Below are 24,159 nucleotides of genomic sequence, written 5' to 3' on the forward strand. Positions count from 1 at the left end.
ACTCTCACGCCAACACTCTCAGACGAACACTCTCACGCCCAACACACTCTCACGCCCAACACACTCTCACGCCCAACACACTCTCACGCCCAACACACTCTCACGCCCAACACACTCTCACGCCCAACACACTCTCACGCCCAACACACTCTCACGCCCAACACACTCTCACGCCCAACACACTCTCACGCCCAACACACTCTCACGCCCAACACACTCTCACGCCCAACACACACTCACGCCAACACACTCTCACGCCAACACACTCTCACGCCAACACTCTCACGCCAACACTCTCACGCCAACACTCTCACGCCAACACTCTCACGCCAACACTCTCACGCCAACACTCTCACGCCAACACTCTCACGCCAACACTCTCACGCCAACACTCTCACGCCAACACTCTCACGCCAACACTCTCACGCCAACACTCTCACGCCAACACTCTCACGCCAACACTCTCAGACGAACACTCTCAGACGAACACTCTCAGACGAACACTCTCAGACGAACACTCTCAGACGAACACTCTCAGACGAACACTCTCAGACGAACACTCTCAGACGAACACTCTCAGACGAACATTGTCAGACGAACACTCTCACACTAACAATCTCTCACTCTCTCTGACTCTCTCTCACACTAACCCTCTCATTCTCACAGAAACACTCTCATTCTTACACTAACACTCTCACACTGACACTTTCACTCTCACACTAACACTCTCTCTCTCACACCAACACACACTCTCTCACACCAAACAAAGTGAATATCTTAGCAACCAGTAAATCAAATACACCCCCCAAAGAATGCAACACTAAGTAACCTGTATGCTGTCCTTTTACACCCAAAAGATTTAACAAGCCTTCAAACAGGAACACATTAGGTTTACATTTAATACTGAGACCTTTTTACAATTTTGAGTTCGCCAAATGATCCATGGATAGTCTTTGGATGGCAGAGATCAACAGCAGAGCAGATCACTGAAAAACACAGACACACCCAAGCTCTTCTAAAACTGAAACTAAAAAGCAGAAGTAGAGCTCAGCTCCAGCCACACTCTGACATCACTCCAGTAACATGAGCAGCTGCATTTCTTAAAGGTACATTTCTTAAACACTCATTTCTTAAAGGGTACTCTCACATGACACTGAAGTTAAGTACAGGTTGTCATAGTGTTAGGTGTACTTTAGCTCGTAGTGTTTTTGTTGCATGTATAAGTTAATCTTGTATGTAAGTAAAGTATTATTGAACTTGAACTAACTAACTGGTTGTTGGGTCTTTGATCGATATCCGGTTGAACCTTGTGGTTGTATAATTTGATACCTGGCAACTCTGAAAACAATATATCAATATCTAGACAAAGGAAGGGCAACCTTATTGACTGCCATATTTATAGTGAGTAAATATAGCAACATTATTGGCGACCTCTGACGGGACACGACCCAGAAGTGATTTTGTCACTCCGGGAGAATCCACAAAATGTTTGAATTAGAAATCCAATTGGAAAAGTGAAAGAAACCACAAGAGTAAGACCAGTATCGATCAAACCTCCAAGATTCAGAAGTGTACAGTAATTTGCTTGCGTACTAACAGGGATATAAGGTAAACTCGTTAGATTTTACTGCGTAAAACTTTCGGGAGCTGTGTGAACCGGAAAATAGTTTAAGCCATTCCCGTTGTTTGCATCACCGCTTTATTCCCCCCTGTCCCAAATTCACGGTAGAGATACAGAGATTATGGTAGAGATACAGAGATTACGGTAGGAAAAGACGTAATCGTAGAAATGGCAATGAAGGCAATGGAACGCCTTATGCACCCACAGGAACCCGAGGTCGCAGCGACCAATAGAGCAGAGCAGTGTCCCATATGGGAAGAGGAAATTAGGAAGTACCTAAAGGGGAAAGGATGGCCCCCATGGTCTGAGTTTTATGCAAATGAAGAGACAGGTCCTGGTAGTATAGGACAAACTTGGTGGGATAACCTGACCGAGATCCATAAAAAGAGTTTAGGTAAAGTTCGTAAGCCGATGGCAATTGTGTCCTGTTTGGCACAATTACGAGGCACAGAGGAGGTTGTGAGGACGCTCCGCAGACAGCTTGTAGAGAAAGAGAAGAGTAATGAGGGAAATGTTTGTGAATGCGAAAAGTAAATGAGCAACTCCGAGAGCAGCTAGCAGCGAAGGACAAGGAGATGGCTGATGTCAAACGGGCACACCAATCTTGTCTAGCTCACCTCAGCAGCTTTCAGACACAATATGATAAGGCCTACCAAGACACGCAACGCGCAGTTTTGGTAAGGGAAGAAACAGATCAGCCATGATCTGATTGAATGGAAGAGCACACTCAAGGGTTTGAATTGCCCACTTCTGTTCCTAATTCCTGTCTTCCATCCAGTACTTTGAAAGTCATACACAATTTAAGGTAACACTAGATGCAGATTTTCCATAATCTTGTACTTCAATGATATTCGTAGTCGTGGTCTTTTGTTGAGGCTGCTCAGTTCTCCTCCATGTTCATCATTTATTTCTCATGAAACAGATGAAAAACATCCGTGTAATAACTGACCAAAACAGATTTGCCTGTTGATAAGTTGCAGATGTATCCAGGATTTTCCTGGTTGGTTACCGTTTTGTATTTGCATTCATGTCAGTTACTTGTGCATATCCACCATCATACCGGTGCCAAAGAAGAACCAGGCAACATGCCTTAATGATGACAGTCCGGTGGCCCTGACTTCAGTCGTAAAGAAGTGCTTCAAGAGGTTGTTCATGAAGTGCATCACCTCCATATTCCCAGAATGCCTTGATCCAATGCAATTCGCATACCGTCGCAACCGGTCCAGAGCATCTCGACAACAAGGACTCCTACATCAGACTCCTATTTATTGACTACAGCTTCGTCTTCAACACCATAATCCCAGCCAAGCTCATATCAAAGCTCCAAAACCTCGGACTTGGCTCCCCACCCTGCAATTGGATCCTCGATTTTCTGACCAATAGACCACAATCAGTAAGAATGAACAACACCTCCTCCACAATAGTCCTCAATACCGGTGCCCCGCAAGGCTGCGTACTTAGCCCCCTACTCTACTCCCTGTACACACACGACTGCATGGCAAAATTTGGTTCCAACTCCATCTACAAGTTTGCTGACGATACGACCATAGTGGGCCGGGTCTCGAATAACGACGAGTCAGAATACAGGAAGGAGATAGAGAACCTAGTGGAGTGGTGTAACAACAACAATCTCTCCCTCAATGCCAGCAAAACTAAAGAGCTGGTCATTGACTTCAGGAAGCAAAGTACTGTACACACCCCTGTCAGCATCAACGGGGCCGAGGTGAAGATGGTTAGCAGTTTCAAATTCCTTGGGGTGCACATCTCCAAAAATCTGTCCTGGTCCACCCACATCGACGCTACCACCAAGAAAGCACAACAATGCCTATACTTCCTCAGGAAACTAAGGAAATTCGGCATGTCCACATTAACCCTTACCAACTTTTACAGATGCACCATAGAAAGCATCCTATCGGGCTGCATCACAGCCTGGTATGGCAACTGCTCGGCCCAGGACCTCAGGAAACTTCAGAGAGTCGTGAACACCGCCCAGTCCATCACACGAACCTGCTTCCCATCCATTGACTCCATTTACACGTCCTGCTGCCTGGGGAAAGCGGGCAGCATAATCAAAGACCCCCTCCCACCCGGCTTACTCACTCTTCCAACTTCTTCCATCGCGCAGGAGATACAGAAGTCTGGGAACACGCACGAACAGACTCAAAAACAGCTTCTTCCCCGCTGTTACCTGACTCCGAAATGACCCTCTTAAGGACTGACCTCATTGTGTCGGACCCAGTGGCCGGGATGGGAACTATACTGGGAATGCTGAGGAAGTTCGGCCAGTTCTCAGGATACAAATTAAATACGGTCAAGAGTGAAATGTTTGTGGTCCAGGCAAGGGGCCAGGAGAACAGATTGAGAGGGCTACCGTTTAGGCTGGTTGAGGAAAATTTCCGGTATTTGGGAATCCAGGTGGCACGAGACTGGGGCAGGCTGCATAAGTTAAATTTGGCCAGGGTGGTGGAGCAAATGAAGGGAGAGTTTCGGAGATGGGATGCACTCCCGCTGTCGCTGGCAGGGAGGGTGCAGACTGTAAAGACGACAATCCTCCCTCGATTTTTGTTTATTTTTCAGTGCCTCCCGATCTTTATCCCACAGTCCTTCTTCAAAAGAGTTAACGAGCTGATCATGAGCTTTGTCTGGGCGGGAAAATCCCCGCGGGTGAAGAAGGCGATGTTGGAGAGGAACCGCAGCGAGGGAGGGCTGGCTTTGCCGAGTCTGATCAATTATTACTGGGCGGCCAACATCGCCATGATAAAGAAGTGGATGGTGGGTACGGGGTCTATTTGGGTGCGGGTGGAGGCGGCTTCGTGCAGGGGCTCCAGCTTGGCAGCCCTGGTCACGGCTCCTCTACCGCTGCCGCCGGCCAAGTACACCACCAGCCCGATATTGGTGGCATCCCTGCGGATATGGGGCCAGTGGAGGAGGCATGTGGGGGAGATGGGGGCGTCTGTCTGGGCGCCAATCTGCGACAACCATCGGTTTGCCCCCGGGAGTATGGATGGGGGGTTCCGAGTATGGCGGCGGGCGGGGGTGGGAAGGGTGGGTGATATGTTCCTGGAAGGGAGCTTTGCGAGTTTGAGGAGCTTGGAGGAGAAATTTGGGTTGGTAAGGGGAAATGATTTTAGTTACCTACAGTTGCGGGACTTTGTTCGTAGACAGGTCCCATCTTTCCCACGCCTCCTGCCAATGGGGATCCTCGACACAATAGTCTCTAGGAGGGAAGAAGGGGAGGGTAGAGTCTCGGGTATATATATATGAGGGAGGAAGGGTCCCAGACAGAAGAACTGAAACTTAAATGGGAGGAGGAGCTAGGCGGGGAAATGGAGGATGGGCTGTGGGCAGAGGCCCTGAGTAGGGTAAATTCGACCGCGACATGTGCTAGGCTCGGGCTGATTCAATTTAAGGTCGTTCACCGGGCCCATATGACGGTGGCTCGGATGAGCAAATTCTTCGGGATAGAAGACAAATGCGCTAGGTGCGCGGGAGGACCAGCGAACCACGTGCACATGTTTTGGGCATGCCCTAAGCTGAGGGGGTACTGGGAGGGATTTGTGGGGGTCATGTCCCGGGTGCTAAAAACAAGGGTGGTGATGAGTCCAGGGGTGGCAATTTTTGGGGTTTCGGAGGACCCGGGGGTCCAGGGGGAGAAAGAGGCCAATGTTTTGGCCTTTGCTTCCCTGATAGCCCGGCAACGAATACTATTGGAGTGGAGGGACTCAAAGCCCCCGAAGACTGAGTGGTGGCTTGCGGACATGTCGAGTTTCCTGGGTATGGATAAAATTAAGTTCGCCTTAAGGGGATCTGTGCAGGGGTTCGCCCGGAGGTGGCAACCATTTATTGACTTCCTTGCGGGAGAGTGAGCGTCAGCTGAGTAGAGTAGGAGGGAAAATATGGCGGGTAGTACCGGTGGGAGAGGAGCGGGCTTGTGCAATATGTTATGATTGAAGTATTGAAAGTACATGGATGTTTGCACATTTTTGCCTTTTTTGCTTTCTTTCTGATGATGTCTGTAACTGTTTATAAAGCCAAAAACTACCTCAATAAAATTGTTTATTAAAAAAAAGGACTGACCTCATTAACACTACACCCTGTACACTTCATCTGATGCCGGTGCTTATGTAGTTACATTGTATACCTTGTGTTGCCCTATTATGTATTTTCTTTTATTCCCTTTTCTTTCCATGTACTTAATGATCTGTTGAGCTGCTCGCAGAAAAATACTTTTCACTGTACCTCGGTACAAGTGACAATAAACAAATCCAAATATCCAAGTCCCAAACCAATTGGGGATCACATCTGTAAGAAACTTGCAGCAAACCATTATACTGCACTTCCCCATCAAAGATTTCAGCTGCTCTCTCGGGTATACGTAGAACATACAGTGCAGAAGGAGGCCATTCGGCCCATCAAATCTGCACCGACCCACTTAAGCCCTCACTTCCACCCTATCCTCGTAACCCAATAACCCCTCCTAACCTTTTTGGACACTAAGGAGCAATTTATCATGGCCAATCCACCTAACCTGCACGTTGGACTGTGGGAGAAAACTGGAGCACCTGGAGGAAACCCACACAGACACGGGGAGAACAGTGACCCAGCGGGGAATTGAACCTGGGACCCTGGCGCTGCAAAGCCACAGTACTAGCCACTTGTGCTACCATGCTGTTCACTGTTTCCTCACACCCCCCCCCCCCTGCCCCGCCAGAGGCTGCCCCTGCCCGCCCTCATCTTTCTATTTAATTTGCTGGCATATTCCTGTCCCGTGCTATTACCTTCTTTCTAGGCCCCGACCACATTCTCTGGCTCCATCCTTCATCTGTGGCACAGTGCCACCGTTCAATTTAAATCACATTTTAGGTTTCCAGTGGCGGCTATAAAGGAGTAAGTCGGACTTTTGGACCTTACCCCCGTTTTTTTACCGGACTTGAATTGTAAAACGGATGTTAGTGGCAATTGTTTACTGAATTCCCACTTCGGTGCATGGAGAGAAGGACGAGAAGTGTTCATAAGGGCAGAAACAAAAAAATAGAGAAGGCTTGGGCTGCAGCTGTAACAGAAGACTGCATGGCGAACCTCTGGCTTGTCGACCCAGCAGTCTATGGAGCAGCTGATGCAGGTCATTCAGGATGGCTTTGCTACGCAGAAACGGGACTGCTTGGACCCGATAAAAGAGTTGATTGAGCGGTTGGAGCATAGATTGGATACCCAGGATCGGACGATCCAGAAGGTGGAGAAGGCGCTGGCTGAGCAGGAGGAACATCAAACTGCGGTGGAGCTGGAGGTGGGGATGCTGAGGGACCAGCAGCAGAAGCTCCTGGAGAAGGTGGAGGACCTGGAAAATAGGTCCTGCCGGCAGAACCCAAGAATCGTCGGACTCCCGGAGGGGTCCGAAGGAACAGACGCTGGGGCATACATCGCAGACATGTTTGTGAAGCTGCTGGGGGATGGGGCATTCTCCCGGCCATTGGAGGTGGATAGGGCTCACAGAGCACTCGCGAGGAAGCCGCGAATGGGAGACCCCCCCCCCCTCCACAGGTTCTCGGGTAAGGAGCGCATTCTACAGTGGGCCAAGCAGACACGGTTGTAAATGGGACAATAGCATCCTGCGGGTTACCAGGACCTGAGTGTAGAGGTGGCCAGGAAGAGAGCAGGCTTCAATCAGATCAGGTCGATCCTTTTCAAGAAAAAGTTGAAGTTTGGACTGTTATACCCAGCCCGTCTCTGGGTCACGCATGAGGATCAGCACTTCTACTTCGAGTCATCTGAGGACGCGTTGGACTTTGCGAGAAAGAAAGGGCTGGTGATGGATTGAGAACTTTTGAACTTGGCTGCAACGCTCATGTTTTTGTTTTTTCTTTTTGTTTCTCTGTTTTTGTAAAAGGTTTCCCATTTTGCGTTTCATGTAAGATGTTTGTGATGCCGTTTGCATTGATTTGGAACCAGCGGTAGAGCTGAGTGAGTTAAGGATTTTATTTGCACTGTTGGGGGATGGAGGGGTGCTTGTTTTGATCTTAGTGTTTTTCTGTTGGGCAATTGTGTGGGGATTGTTTGATGTTGGAGTTTGTTTGTATGAGCGGGGGAGAGGATGGGAGGGAACAATAGGTGGGAGACTATCTAGCGCTGAGGATGTGGGACACCAAGCTAGCTGGGCGAGCGAGCTCTCGGAAGCGCAGTGGGGGGGGGGGGGGTGCATATGTTTGGTTTAGTAAAGGGGTTGGGTTACAGGGTGTTGTTACTCGGGGGGAGAGGGGGGTGAATGTTCTGCTGACGAGGGACGGACTTGGGCTGAGGAACAGAGAGGAGGTTGGGGGCGGGGACTGCCTGGGGATGGATCGGTGGAGGTGCAGAGCACGGGCTGGGAGCGGGCCTAAAAAAGGGGATGGCTGATCAGCGGAGTGGAGGGGGCAATGAGCGGTATACCTTGAACAATAACACAACAGGATAAAACGGGTTTTAATGTTCTCCAGCATGATATCAGATGACATCATTGCAATCTCGCTCACCTTTGTGTGTTATATTGCTCCAGCATATTTGCGGTACTTTTAAATAGATTTCTCCTCCTCTTCAACTTTAGCTTATTTTGGCAATTTAAGTTTCTAGATCAACACCCCTTTTAATAATGGGATGACTGACAGCCCAGCATAGCCTCACTTTGCCACCTTAGGATCGCAGAATGTTCAGGTATTGGCAGCCTCAAAGGAAACAACCTTTTTTTTTATTCTTTCAAGGGATGTGTGTGGTTGGCTGGGCCAGTATTTGTTACCCATTGCCAATTGTGCTTGAGAAAATGGTGGTGAGCTGCATTCTTGAACCATATTGTCCTTGGGGTGCAGGTACAATCACAACGCTTTTAGGAAATGAGTTCCAGGATTTTGACCCAAAAACAGTGAAGGAACAGCGATATAGTTCCAAGTTAGGAGGTGAGTGGCTTGGTGGGGAACTCACAAGTGGTGGTGTTCCCATCCCTTGTCCTTCTAGGTGGTAGAGGTCATGGGCTTGGAAGGTGATGCCGAAGGAGCAACTTGGTGTGTTGCTGTAGCGCATCTTGCAGATGGTACACATTGCTAACACTGCGCATTGGTGGTAGGTGGAGGGAGTGAACATTTCATGTGGCAAATGGGGTGCCAATCAATCAGAACTGCAGCAGCCAATTTGTGAGCAGCAAGATTCCAACAAGAGCAACGAGAAAATTATCAGATCACGGCATGGAAGCACAGTGGTTAACAAATCCAGGGTCCCAGTTTGATTCCTGGCTTGGGTCACTGTCTGTGTGGAGTCTGCATGTTCTCTCTCTGTCTGCGTAGGTTTCCTCCGAGTGCTCCGGTTTCCTCTCGCAATCCAAAGATGTGCAGGTTAGGCGGATTGGCTGTGCTAAATTGCCCTTAGTGTCCAAAAACAAATAGGTGGGATTACGTCGATAGGGTGGAGGGGTGGGCTCAGGTAGGGTGCTCCTTCCAAAGGCCGGTGCAGACTCGATGGGTCGAATGGCCTTCTGCACTGTAAATTCTATGATCTGTGTTGGTTGTTGAATTAATATTCACATGACATTGGGAGAACTAGCTGGCTCTTCTGGGACAGCTATGGGAATTGTTACCTCAATCACAGAGGACGAATGGGACCTTTTATTTAATGTTTCACCTGAAATACAGCACCCCCAGCTGTCAGCGCTCCCGTAGTACAGTACTGGGCGTGCGGGTCTGGATTTTATGCTCAAGTCTTTAGAGTAGGACTTGACCTCCCACTCAGAAATGAGTGTGCTACACGGAGCTATTGCTGACACTGCATGGCTTTCACCTACACTTCCCCATTAAGTACTTCAAGGGAGACACAACTTGGATTACAAGCAGACTAAGGTTGTACATTTTTACAAATTGCTACAAACATAGTAGTGGACATTTTTATTGTCAATCTAACATGTGGTCAATCCTCAACTGATTGTTTAACTATACCAACATTATCTGTTGACTCTTACTTGATTTCTCCAAGCAATGAAAGCAACCGAGGCTGGGGGAGATGAGAAGCAGCTACACGTGCCAGAATTCCAAAAAGTCGCTCACCCATTACTATATCCATGGGAGTTACCTGTTACAAATAAAAATAAAAATATTGTGCTTTCACCCAAGTACATTAAAGACAACGGCAATGGTTTCATGGTCATCGTTAAAATTTTAATTCCAGATTTTTATTGAATTCAAATTTTACCATCTTCCATGGCGGGATTTGAACCCGGGTCACCCAGAACATTACCCTGGGTCTTTGGTTTATTGTCCAGTGACATTGCCACTACATCACTGCCTCCCCACTATTTGAAGTAGAATTGTGCAATGCACGTCATGCACTTCTAGTGCAACACAGGATACGATTATTTCATAAACACAAACTACATTGGTTAGGAGTTATATCTAGCAAAGCAACAAAAGCAAATTTCAATCTATTAAATGGGGTTCAGGTATTTAACATGCTTACCTCCATATTGTTTATTTTTTGGAGACAGAAATGGTTGAGCCTGAAGAGAACATAGTATTTCCAGAGGGTGAAGTTCACCACTGGGTTCCCCTGAGAACTAACAGTGAGCTGGTCTAACCGGCGGCCCAGTGCCAGGGCATTGAACTGCTGCAATTTGTGAAGATTCGTATCTTGGAACTTTAAGTGCTGTCAAAACAATTATGAAATAAATATTTTGGATGCAAATATAGGCAAAAGATCACTAAGCTGACTTGTAGTGGAATTAAAAATAAAAATGCTGGAAAACTCACCATTTAGGCAGCATGATGGAGGTCTTGTGGTGCAGTGGGTAACGTCCCTGCCTCTGAGCCAGAAGTTGTGGACTCAAGTCCCACCAAAGGATTTTATGACCAAGGAAGATACATTCATAATGTGGCCGAACATGTTAAGTATCAACTTGCAAATACTTTGAACACACACCCATGGCAGGTGGTAAAAGCAGCAGAGTTTTTTCTGGTCAACCATATGATGGAGAGAACATTGGAGTCTCTACTATCTCTAACCATAGCTCCAGACCTTAACATGCATGCAGACCCTCTGAATGAACTGTAACACCACCATGGAGAAAGGAAGAGGTTAGCTTTTCAGAACTTTTGACACTTCATTACGAGTAGTTCTGACCAAAGGCCAGAAGCATGTTTACAAGCTGCCTATTTTGCTGAGTGCTTCCAGCATTTTTGATTATTAATTCAGATTTTCTAAAGATGGTTGCAGTCTAACCTGCAGAAGGCAGTGTTCACCCAGAGTCCAGTGTTTGCCCAGAGAGATGGCAAAATAGAGGAAAGACCCCGAGTTGTTCTCCTGTCAGGAGGTCTGACTCTTCTTCCTTGCAATTCACCATTGTAATTTTTTTTTTAGAACAGTACAGCACAGAACAGGCCCTTCGGCCCTCAATGTTGTGCCGAACAATGATCACCCTACTTAAACCCACGTAACCCGTATACCCATAACCCAACAATCCCCCCCCATTAACCTTACACTACGGGCAATTTAGCATGGCCAATCCACCTAACCCGTACATCTTTGGACTGTGGGAGGAAACCGGAGCACCCGGAGGAAACCCACGCACACACGGGGAGGACGTGCAGACTCCACACAGACAGTGACCCAGCCGGGAATTGAACCTGGGACCCTGGAGCTGTGAAGCATTGATGCTAACCACCATGCTACCGTGAGCTGTGAAGCATTGATGCTAACCACCATGCTACCGTAATGTTCTAGAATATATCATTTCTGAATTATTCAGCACACTTCTACCACAACCTCCTTTGAATCTGCCTCAGTTCAGAATTATTGATTTATACTTAAACCAGCAGAAATTAGAAAAACATAAGGCCACTTGTAGGAGTTTTCAAGTCAGAACGAACCATCAAATTCTTACTACAAGAAATTTAAAATTCAAAACATGGGCAGTTCCATTGCCAGGGTCAAGGGTTACATCACAGAATCCCTACAATGCAGAAGGAAGCTATTCAGCACACTGGGTCTGCACCGAGCCTCTGCAAAAGCACCCGACCCAGGCCCACTCCCCCACCCTATCCCCGCAACCCCACCTAACCTTTGGACACTTAGGGCAATTTAGCCAATCCACTTCATCTGCACATCTTTGGACTGGGGAAGAAACCAGGGCAGCCGGAGGAAACCCACACAGACACGCTGAAAACTCCACTCAATCACTCAAGGTTGGTGATCCCTGGCGCTGTGAGGCAGCAGGGCTAACCACTGTGCCACCCCATGGGTTAGCATCTAATTTTGCCACAACAATATTCCATTCTTATTCAGTAACCTTTCCCTTGTATGAACCTGAACAACGATCTATATCTCATTTGCTCTAAGCTCCTTCAAACACTGGAGCAGCAATGTCTGTACAATTATAATTGAAATTGAATAAAACATCAACATAATAGAATACTGTTTACTGGACCAAGGGCTGGTATTTATAGTACACCATGGTTATAGACGGCATTTATACATTTCGGAAGCATATAGTTAACTAACTTATTTTAATTTCATAAGTATTTATTTTTTAATTAATTAATTAATTAATTAATTAATTAATTCTAGAAATGGCAGTTAGAAGGATAAAATGCTTCACTTGTGAGATGGGTGGGGTGGATCCATGGAGGTTTGTGAGGCCGAGGGCACGCGAGTACTCTTTCTTCTCCCACGTACATAGGGTCTACTCTCGGATAGACTTCTTCGTGGTGAGTAGGGGACTGATTCCGAGAGTGGAGGAGGCCGAGAATTCGGCCATTACAACCTCCGACCACGCTCCGCATTGGATAGAGTTGGAGATGGGGGAGGTGCGGGTCCAGCGCCCGTTGTGGCGGTTGGATGTGGGGTTGTTGGCGGAGGAGGAGGTGTGTAGGAGGGTCAAGTATTGAGGGGTACCTCGAGGTGAATGATACGGGGGAGGTTCAGGTGGGGGGTGGTCTGGGAAGCCCTGAAGGCAGTGATTCGTGGGGAGCTGATATCCATCCGGGCACACAGGGAGAGGAGTGAGAGGGATAGACTGGTGGGAAAGATGCTGGAGGTAGACAGGAGGTACGAAGAGGTACCAGAGGAGGGACTGTTGGGGGAGAGGCGCAGCCTGCAGGCTAAATTTGATTTGCTGACCACTAGAAAGGCGGAGGCACAGTGGAGGAAGGCACAAGGGGCCGTGTATGAACATGGTGAAAAGGCGAGTAGGATGCTGGCTCATCAGATCTGCAAGCGGGATGCGGCTAGGGAAATCGCTGGAGTGAGACAAGAGTGGGAATGTGGTGCGGAAGGGGGTAGAGGTGAATGAGGTCTTCAAGGACTTTTACGGGGAACTGTACCGGTCGGAGCCAACGGGGGAGAGGAGGGGAATGGAGAGGTTCCTCGACGTCTTTCTTTCCCGAAGGTGCAGGAGGAGCAGGTGGAGGGGTTGGGGGCGCCGATTGAGCTGGAGGAGCTGGTTAAGGGGATCGGGCAGATGCAGTCAGGGAAGGCGCCGGGGCCGGATGGGTTCCCGGTGGAGTTTCATAAAAAGTTTGTGGACCTAGTGGGCCCCTTGCTGGTGCGGACACTGAATGAGGCGTGGGAAGGGGGGACTTTGTCCCCGACGATGTCGCGGGCGCTGATTTCTTTAATCTTAAAGAGGGACAAGGACCCCCAGCACTGTGGTTCATACAGGCCCATATCTCTCCTCAACGTCGATGCCAAGGTGCTGGCAAAAATCCTGGCCACCAGGATAGAGGACTGTGTGCCAGGGGTTGTGCACGAGGACCAGACAGGTTTTCTGAAGGGAAGGCAGCTGAACACGAATGTGTGGGGATTGTTGAATGTCATCATGATGCCGGCGATTGAGGGGGAGGCAGAGATAGTGGTGGCGCTGGATGCGGAGAAGGCCTTCGATACAGTGGAGTGGGGGTACTTATGGGAGGTGTTGGGGAGGTTTGGATTTGGTGAAGGGTTCATTAGATGGGTAAGGCTGCTATATGAGGCCCCGATGGCGTGCGTGGCCACGAATGGGAGGAGGTCGGAGTACTTCCGGCTTTACCGAGGGACCAGGCAGGGTTGCCCCCTGTCCCCCTTGTTGTTTGCACTGGCAATCGAGCCGATGGTGTTGAGGGATTCAGAGAGGTGGAGAGGTTTGGTGCGAGGTGGGGAGGAACATAGAGTGTCGTTGTATGCCGATGACCTGTTACTGTATGTGGCGGACCTGGTGGGAGAGATGCCGGGGGTGATGGAGCTGCTAGCTGAGTTTGGGACCTTTTCAGGTTATAAACTAAATTTAGGCAAGAGTGAGGTGTTTGTGGTGCACCCTGGAGACCAGGAGGAGGGAATTGGTAGGCTCCCGCTTAGGAGGGCAGGGGAGAGTTTTAGGTACCTGGGGGTGCAGGTGGCCAGGGACTGGGGGACTCTTCACAAGCATAATTTCACCAGACTTGTAGATCAGATGGAGGAGGAGTTCAAGAGGTGGGACATGCTGCCATTGTCGTTGGCGGGGAGGGTGCAGTCCGTCAAAATGACGGTGCTTCCGAGGTTCTTGTTCCTCTTTCAGTGCCTGCCCATCTTTATCCCCAGGGCCTTCTTTAGGAGAGTGACTAGCAGTATTTTGAGCTTTGTGTGGGCGCATGGGACTCCGAGAGTGAAGAGGGTGTTCCTGGAGCGAGGGAGGGATAGAGGCGGGCTGGCACTGCCCAATCTTCTGGGGTACTATTGGGCGGCCAATGTGTCAATGGTGCGTAAATGGGTGATGGAGGGGGGAGGGGCGGCGTGGAAAAGAATGGAGATGGCGTCATGTAGAGGTACGAGCCTGGGTGCCATGGTAACGGCGCCGTTGCCGCTCTCCCCTAAGAAGTTTACCACGAGCCCGGTGGTGGCGGCGACCCTAAGAATCTAGGGACAGTGGTGACAGCATCAGGGGGAAACAGGGGACTCGATGGAGGCTCCATTGGGTGGCAATCATCGGTTCATCCCAAGGAACAGGGATGGGAGATTTAGGGGGTGGCAGAGGGTGGGCATCAGTAAATTGAGGGACCTGTTTATTGGCGGGAGGTTTGCGGGCCTGGGGGAACTGGAAGATAAATTTGGGCTTCCCCAAGGGAACATGTTCAGATACTTGCAGGTAAAGGTGTTTGCTAGGCTACAGGTAGAGGGATTCCCTTTGCTGCCCTCACGGGGGACGATGGACAGAGTGCTTTCGGGGGTGTGGGTCGGAGAGGGGAAGGTGTCTGACATCTATAAGGTAATGCAGGAGGTGGATGAGTCGTCAGTGGAGAAGCTGAAGGCTAAATGGGAGGGGGAACTAGGGGAGCAGATAGAGGACGGAACTTGGGCAGATGCCTTGGAGAGAGTCAACTCTTCCTCCTCATGTGCGAGGCTTAGTCTCATCCAATTTAAGGTGCTGCACCGGGCCCACATGTCCGGGACTAGGATGAGTAGGTTCTTTGGGGGTGAGGACAGGTGCACCAGATGTTCGGGGAGTCCAGCGAACCACGCCCATATGTTCTGGGCATGCCCAGCTCTGGAAGGGGGTGGCGAGGATGGTGTCGAGGGTGGTTGGATCCAGGGTCAAGCCAGGGTGGGGACTCGGATTTTTGGAGTTGCGGTGGAGCCGGGAGTGCAGGAGGCGAAAGAGGCCGGTGTGCTGGCCTTTGCGTCCCTAGTAGCCCGACTAAGGATCTTGCTACAATGGAAGGATGCGAGGCCCCCAAGTGTGGAGACCTGGATCAGTGACATGGCGGGATTTATAAAATTGGAAAGGGTCAAATTTGCCCTGAGAGGATCAATACAAGGGTTCTATAAACGATGGCAGCCTTTTCTGGACTTCCTGGCTCATGGATAGGTATCTTGGTCAATAGCAGCAGCAACCCCAGGGGGGGGGGCCACAGGCAGGCGAATTTCCCTCTCATATCTCCTGAGAGAGATTTTCCCTCTGCTGGGAGATTGACATGCCGCCTCTTCCCCGATTATGCCAGATGGGCTGCATTAAATCCAACCTGATGTGTCAGCCTTTGCCGAGAGTGATCACCACAATTACTTAATACAATGAGCAATGTACTGTGACCACAAAACTGACCACCCAAATAAGTCCAATACCAATAGAAGAAGCTTCCTTTCAAAACTTAGCTTTTAATTCTAAAACCTGGTCACTGGAACATCAAAAAAATAACTGGAATAATCTTACCAAAATATTTGGAAATTTAATCCTCAATCGTGGTAACACTGTGACAATCTCGTCAAAGTCTATGAACATGAAAGAGATAGTTGTGACAGTCCCAGCTGTCTGAACACCCCAGTTGCGATCCAGAGATTCCAGTGCACCAAACCCATACAAGTGCAGTGTGTCCCCTTCCAGCTCAGCCAAGTGAGAGTCTGCAATGGACAGTCCTTGCACTGTGCAGGTCAGTATCCCATCTGGAGACCTGCAAAAACACATGCAACTTTAATCTAATTGTTATTTTTATTGTCATTATTATTTTTTTCTCCGCACTTCAACCCAGGCTAATGTTACCCCTACACCATGAGCTTTTATCTTTTGTAATAACCTCTGATGTGGCAACTTATCAAATGCTTTCTGGAAATTCATGTACAGCATATTGACGAGCTCCCCTCTATCCACAGCATATGTTACTCCTTCAAAGAACTCTAGTAAATTGGTTAAACATGATTTCCCTTATGTACCTGGATGCCGAGATCTCTCTGTTCATCTACACTGCCAAGAATCTTGCCATTAGCCCAGTACTCTGCATTCCTGTTACTCCTTCCAAAGTGAACCACCTCACACTTTTCCGCATTAAACTCCATCTGCCACCTCTCAGCCCAGCTCTGCAGCTTATCTATGTCCCTCTGTATCCTATAACATCCTTCAGCACTATCCACAACTCCACCGACCTTCATGTCATCTGCAAATTTACTAACCCATCCTTCTACACCCTCTTCCAGGTCATTTATAAAAATGACAAACAGCAGTGGCCCCAAAACAGATCCTTGCGGTACACCACTAGTAACTGAACTCCAGGATGAACATTTGCCATCAACCACCACTCTCTGTCTTCTTTCAGCTAGCCAATTACTGATCCAAACCGTTAAATCACCTTCAATCCCATACTTCCTTATTTTCTGCAAGGAATCGCTTTACCCTCATCCACCTGTTTGGTCACTTTCTCAAAAAACTCAATAAGGTTTGTGAGGCATGACCTACCCTTCACAAAACCGTGTTGACTATCGCTAATCAACTTGTTCTTTTCAAGATGATTATAAACCCTATCTCTTGTAACATTTTCCAACATTTTACCCACAACCGAAGTAAGGCTCACAGGTTTATAATTACCAGGGTTGTCTCTACTCCCCTTCTTGAACAAGGGGACAACATTTGCTATCCTCCAGTCTTCCGGCACTATTCCTGTCGACAAAGACGACATAAAGATCAAGGACAAAGGCTCTGCAATCTCCTCCCTGGCTTCCCAGATAATCCTAGGATAAATCCCATCTGGCCCAGGGGACTTATCTATTTTTACACTTTCCAAAATTGCTAACACCTCCTCCTTGTGAACCTCAATGCCATCTAGCCTGGTCGATTGAACCTGAGTGTTCTCCTCGACAACATTGTCTTTCTCCAGTGTAAACATTGATGAAAAATATCCATTTAACGCTTCCCCTATCTCCTCTGATTCCACACACAACTTTCCACTACTATCCTTGATTGGCCCTAATTTTACTCTAGTCATTCTTTTGTTCCTGATATACCCATAGAAAGTCTTAGGGTTTTCCTTGATCCTATCCGCCAACGACTTTTCGTGTCCTCTCCTCGCTCTTCTTAACTCTCCCTTTAGGTCCTTCCTGGCTAACTTGTAACTCTCAAGTGCCCTAACTGAGCCTTCATGTCTCATCCTAACATAAGCCTTCTTCTTCCTCTTGACAAGTGCTTCAACTACCTTAGTAAACCACGGTCCCCATGCCCGACAACTTCCTCCCTGCCTGACAGGTACATACTTATCAAGGACACGCAGTAGCTGTTCCTTGAAAAAGCTCCACATTTCGATTGTACCCATCCCCTGCAGTTTCCTTCCCCATCCTATACATCCTAAATCTTGCCAAATAGCATCATAATTGCCTTTCCCCCAGCTATAATTCTTGCCTTGCGGTATATACCTATCCCTGCCCATTGCTAAAGTAAACATAACCGAATAGTGATCACTATCACCAAAGTGCTCACCTACATCTAAATCTAACACCTGGCCGGGTTCATTACCCAGTACCAAATCCAATGTGGCCTCGCCCCTTGTGGGCCTGTCTACATACTGTGTCAGAAAACCCTCCTGCACACACTGCACAAAAACTGTCACATTGGCCCGTAACTTCCTCAGAGTGGCAATCTCCAACAGATCGCCACTCTGGAGAGACTTACCCTTGTTAAAATTCCAAAGCCCCTATCTAACCCAACCTTTCTCACTCAGGGTGGATGACACAGGAGCAGCAAAGTGTGCCTCTGGCTGCGACTGCAAGGAGTAACTGCGACCCGGGGGAAAAAGGAACAGTTGCTGGAAAGGGACAATGTAAAGGGTGAAGGTAAGTGGTTCAGAGAATCGGGAGAGAGGGGTTGTGGATGCTGGAAGTGGGGGGTGGGGGAGGGTTAGGGTCAGGTTGGACCGTTGGGAGGTGGTGGTGTGGGGAATCCACTGGGGTGATCACGTGTGTGTGTGTGTGTGTGTGTGTGTGTGTGTGTGTGGGGTGTCTCATGCAAGGCTCGGTCTGGGTATTTAGATAGTTACTCTGGAGTCAGAACTGATTTTTATCCTCTAATTCTTGCAGAGTAACTATCAGGGTAAAACTGGGAGAACCATCCAAAGTTAACAATTTAAATCACTTGTCACTTGGTTCCCAGCCCAACGAAATTGTCCAGGAGAAGTTAGCACATCTGGACAATTGCTGGGCAAATCCTTATGTGGGAACTTCCCAGCAGGATTCCCGAGTGCATCATTGGGTTACTCCTTTAATGCGATGTTGGGGAACCAGGAAGTTATGGGCCATTGTGCTCATTTGAGAATGAGTTGATCCAAGCTTTTGAAGCTGAAAATGTTCAATAAAAAGACATAAAGGAGCAGAGAAAATAACTCACATTGACAGCTGAAAACTTAGAATAAAGTCAAAATTTAAGCAAATAGGAAACTTACAACAAAATGTTTATTTCTGGCGTGAGAATGAATTAAATTATCGTTATAGGAGTTGACAGAAGGAGAAACTCTGACAGTGAACATATCGATCTTGAGGTAGTTGGACAATTTTTGGTTTTGGAAGCTGGTTGAGAGTATGCATAATGTACATTTCAAGTTTTAAATTGGGTGTTGCTCTGTTTTACTTTTGGAGTGAATCAAACTGCACCACACGGAATAATTTTCAGTCACCATGAACAATGCTAATATAGATTTTTTTAAATACATGGATGGGACTCTTTTTAACCTTTACAGAGCATTATTTAACCACAAAACAGTAATGGTCACTTCCATGAAAATCAAAAATTAGATATAACCTCACGCCACCGGCTTTTTCAGATTTGGCAAAGTCTTGTTTGTTGTTCTCTGCTGCTTTCTTTTTATTTTGTTATTAGGACTTAATTGGTTAAAAAGAGATGTCAAAATATAGTCCAGCACGCTTTCAACATTAACAGCTTCATATAAAAGTAAGACAGCGATGAAATTTGTTCTGTATGGAGGAATAGTCCAATCCCTACAGACTACTAATAGCTACTTAATGTACCCGCTACATAAGAACACAAGAAATAGGTCATGAGGGCCCTCAATCCTGCTTGGCCATTCAATGTGATCATGGTTGATCATCTGCCTCAACTCCAGATCTCGTCCACATATTCAGGACCACCCTAAAGCTGGGTTCTGTTGCACCATAAATGCACAAACATTCAGGATTATTTATCAGGCTTACAATCCATTCAGGTTGCTTATTTTCTATGGCACCAACCAAACATACCTCTGAATCCTGTTTTTAAAATCATTTATTGGGTAGATGAACATCACTGGCAAAACCAGTTATTTAAGCCACTTGAGCGTTGACTACATTGTTGTGGGTGTGGAGTCACATGTCAGTCAGTCCAGGTAAGGATTGCATATTTCCTTCCCAAAAGGACATTAATGAATCAGATGTTTTGGGCAGCACGGTGGCAGTGGTTAGCCCTGATGCCTCACGGCGCCGGGGTCCCAGGTTCGATCCTGGCTCTGGGTCACTGCCTGTGTGGAGTTTGCACATTCTCTCTGTGTTTGCGTGGGCTTCGTCTCCACAACTCAAAGATGTGCAGCGTAGGTGGATTGGCCACGCTAAATTGCCCCTGAATTGGAAAAAATGAATTGGGCACTCTAAAAAATTTTTAAAAGATTGATTTTTGCTGGCTAAGGGAACCAAGAGATATGAAATGAAGACAGATAATTGGAGTTGAGATACAGATCTATCATGATTTAACTGATTGTGCAAGCAGCTCAAAGGGCTGAATGGCCTCTTCCTATTCCTTTGTTAGTATGTAACAGATCCACAGACGGTAGATTTCTCATCTTAACTAATTTCACCTTAAGAAGTAAAACCAGAATTATTTCTATCTCTAACCCTGAAATCCTTTCGACATTCCTTCAGTGAAATGCCCAGAATAGTGAAGGTTTTCTTCCTGGGAAATATCTCCGTGTCTATTGGTTATCTGAAATCTATCTATCATTAAGACTGTCATGAAAGAGAAAATGCTGGAAAATCTCAGCAAGTCTGGCAGCATAGGTAGGGAGAGAAAAGAGCTAACGTTTCAATTCCGATGACTCTTTGTCAAAGCTAACAGACAGGGAAAGTGGGAAATATTTATTCTGTGGAGTGAGATCATTCTCAGATTGATTTACTCACAATCTCTGGTGCCCTGCACTCTACATAGAACATAGAACAGTACAGCACAGAACAGGCCCTTCGGCCCTCGATGTTGTGCCGAGCAATGATCACCCTACTCAAACCCACGTATCCACCCTATACCCGTAACCCAACAACCCCCCGCTTAACCTTACTTTTTAGGACACTACGGGCAATTTAGCATGGCCAATCCACCTAACCTGCACATCTTTGGACTGTGGGAGGAAACCGGAGCACCCGGAGGAAACCCACGCACACACGGGGAGGACGTGCAGACTCCACACAGACAGTGACCCAGCCGGGAATCGAACCTGGGACCCTGGAGCTGTGAAGCATTTATGCCAACCACCATGCTACCGTGCTGCCCAACTCTAGGTACTGCCCTACCAAAGTTTCTCAATGAAAAGTACCTTGACTCATTTGGCCATAGTCCATGTTCATGTTCACTGATGTGACATGGCTTCTGAATACTGATGTTATTGGCTGTGCCTATCGGTTTCATTTGTTCTTGCTGTGCCTCCTTGATGGCAGCAACTGTCTGCTGGATCTCCCACTGTCTGGAAGCATTGCTAATAGCCAAACGACGCTTCTCCTGGAAAAAGAAATATATTTAGCAAAACACACTGTTCAGGAAACAAGGTGATATGAATGAAGAAAATTGTAAAGAAAAACCAAACCCATTCTCTTCTGTGGAAGAACTGTATAGCACAGAAGGCATCTATTTAAAGTTTAACTGGTGTATGTCATCTCAGACAGTCTCAGCTCTATTTAAGTCAAGAACTTCAAAGCACACTCACAGTGAGCTTTGCGCACGAGCAGTGGGAGAGAGGTCACAGGCAGAGTGAGCTTTAAGTTTAAACTTGGGAATTTGAAACAGAGGTGGGAAGAGGTGCTCTTTGCTTTTTCTCATTGCTTTGTAACTTTCCAATCATCAGAGAGGGGTCTTGCCCTGCTGCAGCTGAGGATACAAGGGAGAGAACTGATTGGTAAGTTGTGGAATAGATCAGTAAGTCTTTACAACTTGCATCAATTATAGTTTGAAAATAAGTTTTGTGGTTTATAATCTGGAAGGGCTCTAATTGGTCGTAATGAGGACAAGCAAAGAAGGGCCATAGAAAATTGGAGTTAATCTAACTAGTCGGCAAGAAGCGGAGTTGCCGCGAACTCGGGAAGGAGAAGCTTGGCAGCAGTAAGTATAAATAACTTTTATCCAGTATAAATAACTTTTATCCAGTATAAATAACTTTTATCCAGTATAAATAACTTTTATCCAGTATAAATAACTTTTATCCAGTATAAATAACTTTTTGATAGATAGAGAAATACAGCACAGAACAGGCCCTTCGGCCCATGATGTTGCGCCGAACTTTTGTCCTAGGTTAATCATAGAATTTTGGACAATTTGTCATGGCCAATCCACCCAACCTGCACATCTTTGGACTGTGGGAGGAAACCGGAGTACCCGGAGGAAACCCACGCAGTCACGGGGAGGATGTGCAGACTCCACACAGACAGTGACCCAAGTCGAAATCGAACTTGGGACCCTGGAGCTGTGAAGCAATTTATCCAGTATAAATAACTTACTTACCTGTTGGGTGTCAGGGACTGAGGAAAACAACTGAAATGTGACATCACAGTAAAGCTGTGACCTGATTGGCTTGTTGGGAATCTGTTCCCAATTTGAAAAACTTGAGTAATTAACTAAGTAGAGAAGTAATTCGGAGATCAGTGTATTTAGCATTTATCGGAGAAATCTAGCGCAAGGGATCATATAGTTGATTTTAACTTGAATTGTATGTATTTAAATGTAATTGATTAATTAGTGCTAAATTTAATAACTATTTGTTTTGACATAATTAATTAATTAGTGCTAGAAATGTCAGTCAGCAGGGTGCAGTGCTCTAACTGTGGGAGGTCGGTGATGCTTCCAGTATTCCGGGTGACTACATCTGCAGGAAGTGTACCCAATGGTAACTCCTCAGACCATGTGGTTCGGTTGGTCAGCAGTTGGATGCAACTAAGAGCATGCAGATGGTGGAAAGCGTCATAGACAGGAGTTATAGAGACGTGGTCACACCCAAGGTGCAGACAGATGGGTGACCGCTAGAAAGGACAGGCAGTCAGTTCAGGAATCCGCCGTGTCTGTCCTCCTCCCCAAAAGGTATACCATTTGAATACTGTTGTGGGGGTGGGGGTTGGGGGTGGGGGGGGGGGGGGGGGGGGGGGGGGGGGGGGGGTTGGTGTCGCAGGAAAACAACAGCAGCAGCCAGAGCAATGGCATTACGGCTAGCTCTGTTGTTCAGCAGGAAGATCAAAGCGCAGAAGAGCAATAGTCACGGGGAACTCCATAGTCAGGGGCACAGATAGGTGCTTCTGTGGTCGTGATTGTTTATTTTATGTTTGCCCTATATATTTTCTTGTATGGAATGATCTGTCTGAGCTGTACACAGAACAATACTTTTCACTGTATCTTGGTACACGTGACAATAAACACAATCCAAATATTCAGGCAAGGCAGAGGAAAGGGTAGAAGAGGAGGAGGCATTACATTATTAGTTAAGGAGGCAATTACTGTAGTAAAGATAGATGTAGGGGACATCAAATTAAGCTTTGTGGGTAGAGTTTAGGAATAAAAAAGGGACACTACCTTGCTAGTTGTTTATTATAGACCCCAAGATACTCAGCGGGAAATTGAGACGCAAATATGTGCGCAATTCGTGGAGGTGTGTAAAAATAATAAGGGGGTAATTATAATGGGTGATTTCAACTTTCCCCAAATTAATTGAGATAGCCATCATATTAAGGGCTTAAGGTGGAGTAGAGTTCCTAAGATGTATACAGAAGAACGTTTAAGCTCAATATGTGGAGAATCCAACAAGGGATGGTGCAGTGCTGGACCTAATTCTGGGGAATGAAGCCGGACAGGTGGGGGAGTATTTTGGTTATAGCGGCCACAATAAGGTTCAAGTAAAATTTGTTATGGGCAAAGAAATAGACAAGTTGCAAAAAAAGATTATGGATTGGGGAAGAGTAGATTTTAATAAAATAAGGCATGATCTGGCCACGGTAGACTGGAAAGACTTGTGGGGAAGCCGACAGAAGAGCAATGCGGGGTGTTCATGATGAAATGGGGAGGGTACAGGTAAGTGCAGGATGGAGCTTAAGAAACCAATTAGAAGAGCAAAGAGGAGATATGAGAGCGCTCTGGCTGGTAAAAGGGGGGAAAATCCAAAATATTCTTATAAGTACATCAATGAAAAGGGATTAAGCCCATTAAGGACCAAGAGGAAATCTGTGGGTGACCAGGTCATTGGCAGGGTGTTGAAAGAATACTTCATATCTGTCTTAACCTAATGAACATAGACATAGATGAACATAGAACATACAGTGCAGAAGGAGGCCATTCGGCCCATCGAGTCTGCACCGACCCACTTAAGCACTCACTTCCACCCTTTCCCCGTAACCCAATAACCCCTCCTAACCTTTTTGGACACTAAGGGCAATTTATCATGGCCTATCCACCTAACCTGCAAGTCTTTGGACTGTGGGAGGAAACCGGAGCACCCGGAGGAAACCCAGGCAGACACGGGGAGAACGTGTAGACTCCGCACAAACAGTGACCCAGCGGGGAATCGAACCTGGGACCCTGGCGCTGTGAAGCC

At 47.2% G+C, this 24,159-nt stretch overlaps 1 protein-coding gene across 4 annotated transcripts in view; it reads right to left on the reverse strand.

Annotated features, from left to right (window-relative positions):
- Window positions 1-24,159, reverse strand: part of LOC119956843 (leucine-rich repeat-containing protein 49) — a 153,607-nt gene that overhangs the window by 34,883 nt on the left and 94,565 nt on the right. For all 4 annotated transcript variants that reach the window (XM_038784326.1, XM_038784327.1, XM_038784325.1 and 1 more), the window contains 4 exons: window positions 20,908-21,089; window positions 15,789-16,026; window positions 10,094-10,279; window positions 9,600-9,709 (listed from right to left, as the gene is read on the reverse strand). In XM_038784326.1, coding sequence (XP_038640254.1) covers window positions 9,600-9,709; window positions 10,094-10,279; window positions 15,789-16,026; window positions 20,908-21,089 — 716 coding nt within the window. The remainder of the gene's footprint in view (window positions 1-9,599; window positions 9,710-10,093; window positions 10,280-15,788; window positions 16,027-20,907; window positions 21,090-24,159) is intronic.

This window comes from Scyliorhinus canicula, chromosome 24 (assembly GCF_902713615.1).
Source record: "Scyliorhinus canicula chromosome 24, sScyCan1.1, whole genome shotgun sequence".
Classification (NCBI taxonomy): Eukaryota; Metazoa; Chordata; class Chondrichthyes; order Carcharhiniformes; family Scyliorhinidae; genus Scyliorhinus; species Scyliorhinus canicula.